At 36.1% G+C, this 12,315-nt stretch overlaps 1 protein-coding gene across 1 annotated transcript; it reads right to left on the bottom strand.

The window, feature by feature from the left end:
• Nucleotides 1-2,395: 2,395 nt before the first annotated feature.
• LOC104226680 (WAT1-related protein At1g25270-like) lies at nucleotides 2,396-12,111 on the bottom strand. Its single transcript, XM_070156314.1, has 8 exons — nucleotides 12,074-12,111; nucleotides 11,771-11,986; nucleotides 11,310-11,372; nucleotides 11,021-11,137; nucleotides 3,890-4,142; nucleotides 3,574-3,732; nucleotides 2,988-3,139; nucleotides 2,396-2,736 (listed from the first exon to the last, which is right to left on the bottom strand). Exons 2-8 carry the CDS (start codon nucleotides 11,974-11,976, stop codon nucleotides 2,613-2,615), a joined length of 1,074 nt encoding a protein of 357 aa, XP_070012415.1. The 5' UTR covers nucleotides 11,977-11,986; nucleotides 12,074-12,111; the 3' UTR covers nucleotides 2,396-2,612.
• Between the last annotated feature and the right edge of the window lie 204 nt (nucleotides 12,112-12,315).

Here is a 12,315-nt window from a genome sequence, read left to right as displayed (position 1 = left end):
TTTTAGTTGTTTGCCCTTCTTGTTATCCCGATTCAATGTGTTGAATGCTTTCTCGGGATATAGAGTCCTTCAAAGAGTGCACCAATTCTCAAGGAGCTTCTAGGCATGCACCTGAGGTACAGAAGAGTTCAAACAAGAGAATTTCAATGAAAATATTTTTAGCACCACAGAAAATTGATATAAACTAAAAATTCTAGCAATTCTTTCAAGTTGTAACGAATAACACTGTCAGTTCCCCGGCAACTGCGCCAAAATTTGATCACGCCAAACTATGCCTTATAAAAAGGGCTAAGCGAGCGCTGCAAAAATAACCTGGTTCAAGAGTCCGGAGTCGAATCCTACATGGGACTAACCTATTTGCTACAAATTTTTAGTATCGCTAATGATAAGCTCAGACAACTTTCAGAATTCAAGATTTGATTTGAGAATTAACAGAAAATATTCAACTAAGGAGAAATGACAATAAAAATTATCAATGAGCAAAAATGAAGTTGAATTCAAGAATAAAAGGATCTAGGGTTTACGATTTCCCCAATTGTTGGATTAATTCCTGACACGTCAGCTATAATATCGCTGTAACACTCTCTAAAAATGATGAGTTCTTGTTTACCGCAATTATCTCTTGATCAATTACGATAATTTACTAGAAGTATTCTCTCGAACTACTCTAGTTTACAATTCGTACAACTCATAAATATCGCGACAAAGCCTCGTTATCCCCAATCCCACTTTTAAATTCAACTAATTAATCTCTTAACTTACTCGAAACTGGCATTGTTCAACAATAATCTAATCACGTGTTCTTTCTCAAGCAACACAAGATAACTAGATATGATTAATCAAGGGCCCTTCAATTAATCACAAAGAAACATATAGTTGAACAATTAAGGAGTAATAACGGCTCAATTATATCAAAACACAATCAAGACTTCATCCAATAATTGGTTCCATTAATCCTAGATGATGGGTTTAGCTACTCATAATTGTGTAAGTAATCATAGTAATATCTAGAAGCATTCAACTACAAATAAAAGGAAAGCGGAGAGAAAAGTGATTCGTGATACCAAAGTATTCCGTAGTCTCTTGTCTCTCTAATAATATCTAACCTTTCAAAACTAACTTTAAGGGGTATTTATAGGATAGGGGGCCGAATTCTACATGTCCAAGACTAATGAGGAATTAACATTTGCTCGGATGGTATCGTGGGCGCCTTGCACTGTCTGTGGCACTGTCGTTTCGACGCAAGGCACTGTCTAGGGCACCAAGGACAGTGCCCTGGACGATGCCTTGCACTGTCTATGGCACTGTTGTTTCGGCGCAAGGCCCTGTCTGGGGCGCCAATGACAGTGCCCTAGACGATGCCTTGCACTGTATACGGTATTGTTGTTTCGTTGCCTTGCACGTTTTCTTTTATTGCTTTATTTTGTAGCTTTGAGGTACCATTTTATGCAACTTTTCTTCAATTTATGTCCAAACATTCCAACACATGAAGTAAGCTCTGTTAAGCGCAAGGAAGTTAATTGCAACAGGCAACAACCAGAAATCCGCTTGTAATGACGTTCCAAAAATGACGTGAACGGTCAGATCTCCAATTGAAATCAAACTTCCATTGCAGGTACTGAAACAAAAAAGTTTTCCTTTTTCCTCTTTAATCAGGAATCTTTTCTATTCAAATCTCCATGGCAGCGAACTTCTCCATAACATAAACATCGTTTTTAGATTGTTGAGAAAAATATGAAAAACATACTGTAATAGATTTGGGCTTGAAGCTCATGAACAGAGAACATAAAATCGAAGGCTTGAAACAAGCACGAAGCACTTTTTTAAAGGTGGTTTGCTCTCTTCTTCGCGAGATTGCTTTAGGATTATAGGCAAATAGGTTTAGTGAATATGGCATGCCTTTAAATTTCTGCACTAAGCAAATAGTGAAGAAATTCATCTTGGAAAGCAAGAATTTTCAACTTGATCTTTTGGACATGAAATTAGTTTGACAAATAAATGGAGGAAAACTTCTGCATGATTTTTAAAAGTCAAGATGTTAAGAAGTTGGATTTAAATAGAACTTGTGGTAACCAAATTCTGAAAGGAAAAAACCCTTAATTTAGTAGACACCTTTTCATTTAAACTACTTATTATTAAGCATCATAATTGTCGTTTAAACTACTTATTATTAAGCATCAGAAAAACCCCTTAATTTAGTAGACATCTTAATTTATTTAAACAAAATTCCAACAGTTGAGCATCATAAATACTTTGATTCATATTCCGATGTCTTTTAAAACATGACTTAACCAAAATACAGAAGATTACTTTTAACAAAAAGGAGCAAAACGTCTCGAACGTTAGATGTTTAGATGAAACTAACACCAGTAAAATTAATTTTGACAATATAACCTTGAAACTAAGGAAAAACTATATATTAATAGCATACTTAATGTAACAACTATAATAGATAACGACTGTGTACTTGCTATCGAAACAAGCAATATAATTTTCAATCATTGAGTGAAAGAAAGAGATCTATATTATCACGATTAAAAGAAAGTACTTGAACGAAGTAAAAAAGATAGGTTCACTAATCGAGAATTTTAATTATTTCTATGTTTGGTTAATTAGTTTCCTTCGATATCATGTTTGGCTACTTCGGGGATTGACTGCTTCGATGCCCTCTGCTCTTTTTCTTTAACCCACAGCACAAGATATAATCCCGCTACTATTATACCACCACCTAAAACACTGCACATAACAAGTAAATCCAAGAAAGATATATCAGAATTCGTGTCAATTGATCATTGGACTTTGTTAATGATATTTAGATACAATTTACTAAACCAGAAGGGCAATGTAACTACAATTAATATATAAAGGTAATTTCTTATGAACAAAAATGATTTTGTGTTGCTGTAAACACATTCAAAAAATATATACACACACCTCAAATAGATTGAAGGTTTTAGTTTAGTAAAAAGAAGAAAGTTTTGTTATACCTTCCAACATATAGCGTCTCATGAAGCAACATTGCACTTGCAAATACCACAAATATAAGTGTCACAGGGTTGAAAACTGATACAAACAATGGGCCCATTTTTTGGGAGCACCATGTCATTAAAATAACAACAAGCCCAGACCCTAAAGCTCCCTGCATAACAAAGGTATTATAATTAGCACGACATTCATATACAAAAGCCCAATGCAGTAATTGCAATTATTTACAATTATGCAAGTTAATGTAAACTTTTATCATTTAACAACTAGCACTTATAGTTCATATATACAAATTTATGTAAATTTGGGTGCAACAGTTTATTCTTTTCTTATTAAATAATGTCATAAGCCTGCTTTTTTTTTTTAAGAAATCACAATTTTGAAGACGTAATAATATTAATTATGATAATATAATAAAACAGCGTCCATTAGAATAAAAGTTAGTTGAATACAACTATTAACTCAAGTTATTAAGGTATATGATCCCTAATTGGATTTATTTTTGGAAGTGTAATCAAATTGTAAAATTATAACGAGGGCTTAATATTTCCTTATTTGGTTTCGGTACAAGGGTGGAGTATTACTTACCATATAGAGAACGACGAAGAGCCTTAGGGACCAACCAAGCTTCCACTGATTACCTTCGTGATCAAAACAAAACGCAAATATGGTTGACTGAATTGAGCCCATAAGGCTCATCCAAGCAGCGCTAGTGTAATGGCATGGATAGTCTTTTCCTACTTTTTCCTATGAAAAGGGGTTTGGAGGAGACAATAGAACTAATATAAGCACACAATGTAAAACAGACAGGATTAGAAATAATTCAAACTATAGTCATAAAATAACATTTTCAACTTGCAAAGAGTAATAAAAGAAGAGGCTACTAGATTTTGAGGTTTTTTACCAGTAATACCATCCAAAGCGCGTAGCAGAGGCAAGATATCATGGCAAGTATTATACCCAGGGAGAAGTTACCAGATTCTAACTTCTTCTGTGATCCTGCTGCAGTTGTATGATGCAGCAAATGGATCTTAGAAGACCACATTGGGACGTGGCCACCTTTGTAAAAAGTTACTATCATCGCTCCCGTGACACATATAATCGTCCCAACAAACTTTGCTTTCCCACTCACTTTACGCAGTGATAACTGCTCCGATCTACAAAATTATTTTAATGAATCAGGTTGATGTATACATAACATGAATATAATATGCAAATGGACTAGAATATTTAACGAGATGTATTTAATGAGATATCGCAAGTCAACAAAATACGGAAAATATATAAGGAAGCAAGTCATATACCCGATGGCACACTTGAAACCTGCACAATTCTTCTCTGAAAGTGGAATATATTACCAGTTGGTTCGACTATAATAATTTTCTTAATTTATTTTCTGATAAGTTTGTGCTATAAAGTTAAATGCCTTGTAAATTACACGACTGATTAATTTCTTATCGATTTGCTTCAAGTGTTTCGACTACTGACTCTCTTCTCAAACAAAGTCAAAGATATATATATATGCAAGTAAACTCAAAGACGAGTAAAACCATAAGCAAATAAGTTCATTTAATTAGATATTTCTGTATTATTCTGTAAAAGCTGAACTTTCTGTTTTACGCGTCGTGTTGCTTCTGGAATCAAGTGTTTCTAGGAGTTAAGCGATAATATAATCACTTGAGTCCACAAGCTAAATAATTTCGCGCGCGACTTATGGAAAAATAAATTCATGGAAAGAAGGAGAAAGAAACAATATGAAAGCTGCGAAATTAAAGTTAAAAAATGGTGATACATATATAAGAGGATCTTTTCTCTAGTACTTCGTGACTTTATGATAACGTAACAAACCATCGCATTCTTGAGCTTTAGGATTTAATTACCGTCATTAGTTCAAACAGTTGACCGAGTTAATTTCAAAATGTTGTCAGACGTTGTTACTTTGATCTTGTCAAGGCTATAGAACTTACGTTCTTACCAAGATAAATCTTTTCTGATGTGGAAGATCAGACTATGCTGCAACCACAGAGCATACTTAGACAGTACCTTGGCTCTGATACCAATTGTTGCGGAAGCCAAATGTATATAGTGTGAATAAGTCACAACTACTATACCAAAAATTATGACAGCCACCAAATAATAAATAAGACAATAAAGCAACAATAAAAGGAACACCAGAATTTACGAGGTTCGGCTAATTTTGCCTACTCCTCGGACACAACCAATATTTTATTCCACTCCAAAAATACAAGTGAAATAATACTAAAGAGAGAAGATACAAATGCCTTAAACAGATGAGAAGGCAAATGAGAGGTGTGTTTAAATCCTAAACATTAAGCCTTCTTTTATAGGGGAAAAATCCCCCCAACCCTTCTTTTCCCACCGATGTGGGACAAAAGGTTTTGCCAAATTCAACAAATCTCCACCTTGGCAAAATTCCACATCTTCAATTTTCTCTCAATAACAAATTTTGATTGTGTCTTCATCTTCAATCTTCAGTTTTCAACAATGTTGATCAAATCCAAACAATGTTGAAACTTGACCGCAGTCACCACCTTTGTCAGCATATCAGCAGGATTCTCCGTAGTATGAATTTTCTTCACTGTGACTCCACCTTCTTCTATGATTTCTCGTACGAAATGATACCGAACATCAATGTGCTTCGTCCTTGCATGATAAACTTGGTTCTTCGCTAATTGAATAGCACTTTGACTATCACAAAAAATTGTGATACCTTTTTGTTCAACACCAAGCTCCTTTAGCAATCCTTGAAGCCAAATTGCCTCTTTCACAGCCTCTGTAATAGCCATGTACTCTGCCTCTGTTGTAGACAAAGCAACTGTTGACTGCAAAGTAGACTTCCAACTAACTGGTGCCTTTGCAAAAGTAAACACATAACCAGTAGTTGATCTTCGTTTGTCCAGATCACCCGCAAAATCTGAGTCACAATATCCAACTACAGACTGATTGTCTTCCTGCTCAAAAACTAACCCGACATCTACAGTATTATGAATATACCGTAGAATCCACTTCACAGCTTGCCAATGCTCCTTCCCTGGATTGTGCATATATCTTCTAATAACTCCAACAGCTTGCGAAATGTCAGGCCTTGTGCAAACCATTGCATACATCAAGCTACCAACAGCATTTGCGTATGGTACCTTTGACATATACTCTCGTTCAGCTTCATCCATTGGCGACATAATAGTACTTAGCTTAAAATGGGAAGCAAGTGGAGTACTAACTGGCTTAGTCTTGTCATCTATGCCAAAACGTTGAAGTACTCTCTTCAAATATTCCTTTTGAGATAAACAGAGTTTCTTTGAACGTCTATCTCTAATTATCTCCATGCCAAGAATTTTCTTTGCCTCACCCAAATCCTTCATCTCGAACTCCTTCTTCAGTTGAATCTTCAACTTATCAATTTCTTCTGAATTCTTGGAAGCTATCAACATATCATCAACATATAGGAGAAGATATACAAAGGAACCATCTTTAAGCTTGTGCAAATACACACAATGATCGTATTTGCTTCTCTTGTACCCTTGCCGCAACATAAACTCGTCAAATCGCTTGTACCATTGTCTAGAAGATTGTTTCAATCCGTACAACGATTTTTCAAGTTTGCACACCATATTTTCTTTTCCAGCAACTTTGAATCCTTCTGGCTGAGTCATGTAGATTTCCTCCTCCAAGTTTCCATGTAAAAACGCAGTTTTTACATCCATCTGAACTAGTTCCAAATCCAATTGTGCTACCAAAGCCAACATAATTCTAATGGAGGAATGTTTTACAACTGGAGAAAACACTTCATTGTAATCAATTCCCTCCTTTTGAGCATATCCTTTGGCCACCAATCTTGCTTTGTAGCGAACATCTAATTGGTTAGGAAATCCTTCTTTCTTTGCAAATACCCATTTGCACCCAATTGCTTTCTTTCCCTTCGGGAGATTGGCCAATCTCCATGTATGATTCTGATGAAGGGACTGTATTTCATCATTCATGGCAATCCTCCACTTATCTTCTTCTGAACTTTGGACAGCATCTTTATAAGTGGTAGGAATATCATCAGCTACAATTGAGGTTGCACAAGCAACCGTCTCTATGAGACGAACAAGTTTCGTTATTGTTCTTTTTGGCCTGCTGGTTGCTATTGATTCAAGTTGTTGTTGAGGTTCCTGAGTTGGAATCTCCTCTACTGGCTCTCCTTCCAGAGGGTAATCTTCATTTGTTTCCTCCTCTGCTTCTTGTGTAGGAAAAATAAATTTTCCCTCAAACTCCACCTGCTTAGAAGCACCTTTATTTTGTTTGGTATCTTCTGTTACCTTATTTACCATAGCAGATTCATCAAAGGTAACATCCCTGCTGAATATTACTTTCTTTGTCATAGGACACCATAAGCGATATCCTTTGACTCCAGAAGTAATTCCCATAAAAATAGCCTTCTTTGCCCTTGGATCCAATTTTGACTCTGTCACATGATAATATGCAGTTGAGCCAAACACGTGCAAAGAGTCATAATCTACAGCAGGCTTTCCATACCATTTTTCAAATGGTGTCTTGCCATCAATAACAGCAGATGGTAAGCGATTAATGAGGTGGCTGCATATGTAACTGCCTCAGCCCAAAATTCTTTGCCCAAGCCAGCATTGGACAACATACACCGTACCTTCTCCAGCAAGGTCTGGTTCATACGTTCTGCCACTCCATTCTGTTGTGGTGTATGTCTAACAGTGAAGTGTCGGACGATGTCATCATTTTCACAGACCTTATTGAAATGATCATTTTTGTATTCACCTCCATTGTCTGTGCGAATACACTTGATCCTCTTGCCTGTTTGATTCTCCACCATCGTCTTCCATTTGAGAAAAATTCCCAACACTTCATCTTTGCTCTTCATTGTATACACCCATACTCTTCGGGAAAAATCATCAACAAAGGTTACAAAATAGTGCTTCCCACCCAATGAAGGTGTTTTGGAAGGACCCCAAACATCAGAGTGTACATAATCCAAAATGCCTTTAGTATTATGGATCGATGTACCAAATTTAACCCTTGTCTGTTTCCCTTTAACACAATGCTCACAAAACTCCAAGTTGCAAGCCTTGACTCCTTTTAACAATCCTTGATCTGATAGAGTTTTCAAGGATTTTCCTCCAGCATGTCCCAAGCGCATGTGTCATAGCTTGGTTGCTTCTGCCTCTTTGTCGTCACTGGATGTCACTGTCGCTGTCCCAATAACTGTACTGCCACGATAGCGGTACATATTATTATTCTTCCGATTAGCCTTCATTACCACTAGTGCACCAGAGCATACTCTCATCACTCCATTTTCTGCAATGATTTTGAACCCTTTTGATTCTAGGGCTCCCACAGAGATGAGATTCTTCTTCAAATCCGGTACATATCGAACATCTGTTAATGTTCTGATCATTCCATCATGGTTCCTTAATCGTATTGAACCAATGCCATATGAGGTAAGAGGGCTGTTATCCGCTGTGTGAATAATTCCATATTCTCCTTCTTGAAAATCCACGAACCAGTCCCTGTTGGGACACATATGATAGCTACAAGCCGAGTCCATCAACCATATGTCTGATGATGTTGATGACTCTATTGTAACTAATGAGAAGTCTGAATCATCACAATCAGCTACATTTGAATCCATAATGGCCTTTCCATTATTATATTTGGCCTTATTCTTCAACTTCGGACAGTCTTTCTTCCAGTGCCCTTTTTCTCGACAAAAGGCACATTCATCTTTGCTGGGTCTGGATCTTGACTTGGATCTTCCCTTCTTTGTCCTCGTTTGATTTTGAGGACGACCCCTCACAAATAGTGCTTCTCCTTCTCCGCCCTTCTGTTTTTCTCGCTTTCTTTGTTCATAGCTGTACAAAGCCGAACAAACTTCTCTGAGAGAAACTTCGTCATTTCCATGGAGTAGAGTAGTTTCAAGGTGCTCGTACTCATCAGGAAGTGACGCCAACAACATCAAGGCCAAGTCACCATCATCATAAGTTGTATCCATATTTTGCAAATCTGTGACCAACTTATTGAAACTGGTGATATGTTCATTCATCGTGGTACCAGGAACATAGGTGAAGTGAAACAGTCTCTTCTTCATGTACAATTTATTTTGACTGTTTTTCTTCAAAAATTTATCCTCCAGTGCTTTCCATAATTTACTTGCAGAAGTTTCCTTTGTGTATGGATATTTCTGCTCTCTAGCAAGGTAGGATCGAATGGTACCGCAAGCAACACGGTTGATAATTCTCCAATCTTCTTCTCCAATAACATCTGGTTTCTTTTCTTCAATGGCCAGATCTAGCCCTTGTTGAAAAAGGACATCTAGAACCTCGCCTTGCCACATCCCAAAATGTCCGGACCCGTCAAATATTTCTACCGCAAATTTCGCATTTGACACAATTCTTGTCATAAGCGAAGATGTCAATGATGACGTATTGTTGACACTTGATGTAGATTCTTCTTGTTTATTGTCTCCCATATTTGACACAAATATTATTTAATAGCTGACGACACAAATCAAGATTATTTCCTTTCTGATGTAGAAGATCAGACTAAGCTGCAACCACAGAGCATACTCAGACAGAACCTTGACTCAGTTACCAAGATAAATCTTTTCTGATGTGGAAGATCAGACTATGCTGCAACCACAGAGCATACTTAGACAGTACCTTGGCTCTGATACCAATTGTTGCGGAAGCCAAATGTATATAGTGTGAATAAGTCACAACTACTATACCAAAAATTATGACAGCCACCAAATAATAAATAAGACAATAAAGCAACAATAAAAGGAACACCAGAATTTACGAGGTTCGGCTAATTTTGCCTACTCCTCGGACACAACCAATATTTTATTCCACTCCAAAAATACAAGTGAAATAATACTAAAGAGAGAAGATACAAATGCCTTAAACAGATGAGAAAGCAAATGAGAGGTGTGTTTAAATCCTAAACATTAAGCCTTCTTTTATAGGGGAAAATCCCCCAACCCTTCTTTTCCCACCGATGTGGGACAAAAAGTTTTGCCAAATTCAACAGTCTGCTTTTAGCGTATCATATTAATGTGCCACTAAAAGTAGATGATGTCTATTTATTGCTGATAGCTTCAATAAGTTACATGGAAAAGCTATTGTTGCAAAATGTTCTTATTATATAGAGCTAATTTTACGTGATGAGTGCATATGCTAAAGAAATATCGTTTTTTCCCTCTCTATATGACGCTTTGAAAATAATGTACGGAATAAACTACTTTTATCGTCTACTAAATGGTTAACAGATACCTTGCGTCCACCTATTCGTCCAAAAAAGTACACGACATTAATTCTATTAATAAAATTACCTCTGCGACTAACGGTAGATCCTATGGGCCTTCTATTTAATGACATGACAATTTTCACAGAGCCACATGACAGTCTAGGTCTGAAACAAAATATGGATCTTATTTCAATCCATTTACCTGATCCGACACTATTACTTTAAGCACATTAGGAAAAAAAAAAAGATCAAATCTGTCACTATTAAAATCAATCAAGAAAACCTATTATAAAAAGATTCACCAACCAAAACAAAGCTTATAATCAGGACAAAATCTCATCAGAACCCAAACACCAGCAAAAAAAAAAAATATAACTGAAATAACTCAGGGAACTGATCTTTAGCCCCTAAATCCAAAAGGGTCTTCTTTAGAATTTGTATTTAGCACCAGCAAAGCAACAAAATCCAATTATTTTTTCAATATACGAAGAAATAGCTCAAAAGAATTTAACTTTAGCCCCTAAATCGAAAAGGATCTTATTCACTATAATAAAACACCATTAAAGACCCAGTTGAAAGAAGAAGGAAAAATGAACACCCCTTTATTCAACTGCAAATAATTTTTCTCCACAACCAAGATTCTTTTTTTTTTTTTTGTTTAACATTGTGTTTGAGGAAATAATTAAAGATAACTTATCTGTAAAAATAATTTAGCTTAGGCCCTTTTCCGAATAATGTAACAGCGACCGGTACGTACCTGAGGAGGACCGCCATAACGAATGTCATCGCTGGGACAAGATTGTCAATTGCCGATACATATACGGGAGATGTCATTTCAATACTTGCGTAAAATAGATTACAGAAGATCGATCCCCTGTTGCACAATTATAAATAGCATTGCATCCATTTATTAAAGGTACTCGTTCTCCTTTACAAACTAAAACAACAAGAATTGAAAAAATTGGGCATTTTTGCCTGCGCAAACAAAGAAAACATATATGCAGTAATTTCATTAGAAACTCAAAACTAAGAATTAGATCACTCACCCTAGTAATCCCGACATAAATGATTGTAGCAAGAAAGCCCAAGTTATGTTTGGTCTCCTCCTCCTGTTCAGAAACCAAAAAATTGTCAGTCAAGATATTCATAAAAAAAATATTGAAATGAATAAAGAATTCGTTTTGTCCTAAAAAGAAAAGGATATTTGTATTATTGTCTCTCTTTTATTAATTTAGCTTCCATTACGAGAAAAACTGAAAAGTGAAGTCAGAAGCGGAATCATTCTTTTATGACAAAGAAACAATGCACACGTGGAAAAGGAAGCTTCAAGCGTGTATGAACTCGTACTTGAAGTATATTATTTATGTGCAACCAATGAAAATGAATATCATATCTAAATTGTGCACTTACAAAAAGAAATATGGTTTATTATTAACTCATAATCTCTGCCAGTTAAATTAAAAGTTAAATGTGATTGAAGGTATCTGTTAATGATGAAGTTAGTTACCACTCTACCACAAGGGCCACGGGGCCAAGAAATGCTGCAGAGAAAATCCACCGATATGCGACCATTATTTTAAAGGACATTCCATCTTCCGCCGCCACCTTTGACAACAAAATGTTTCCTCCGAATAGCAAGGAAGCAACAATCATGGCTAGTATATGTTTTGTCCTTTCAATGACTGTCGTTTGTTGTGTATTTGGACTTGCCATGTGTTAGTGCCTATTAGATGTATGAAACACAAGAATTAAATTCAATGACTCTCTTTCTTCGTGGATATTTGAAACAAAAGATTCAATGTATACGTACTCCCTCTTTTCGTTTCTGCCTCAGCTTTAGCAGAGTGGGTTTGATATATATTGCTGAAGTGCATCCCGTAACAGATTTAGAATTTAGCACATTTATATATTTAAAGTTGATTCATAGTTAAACATAGCAAGAGAAGATATGATTTACCCGGAAGGAGACAACAGCACAGAGACCAGGCATGCACGTGAAACGAAGAAACTAGAAAAGGAAATTTGACGGACAGTAGGAACTTGAGAAAGAGA

This window comes from Nicotiana sylvestris, chromosome 9 (genome assembly GCF_000393655.2).
Source record: "Nicotiana sylvestris chromosome 9, ASM39365v2, whole genome shotgun sequence".
In the NCBI taxonomy this organism is placed as follows: domain Eukaryota; kingdom Viridiplantae; phylum Streptophyta; class Magnoliopsida; order Solanales; family Solanaceae; genus Nicotiana; species Nicotiana sylvestris.
This window is presented reverse-complemented; position numbering and strand designations above follow the sequence as displayed.

Bases quoted from the DNA above. Each gene is read 5' to 3' on its own strand.
- LOC104226680 (XM_070156314.1), bottom strand. From the start codon at position 11,976: ATGGCAAGTCCAAATACACAACAAACGACAGTCATTGAAAGGACAAAA. The intron at 11,373-11,770 runs GTAACTAACTTC...GTTTCTGAACAG, and splicing joins GTGGCCCTTGTGGTAGAGTG to GAGGAGGAGACCAAACATAA. The intron at 2,737-2,987 runs GTATAACAAAAC...TGTTATGTGCAG, and splicing joins GAGACGCTATATGTTGGAAG to TGTTTTAGGTGGTGGTATAA.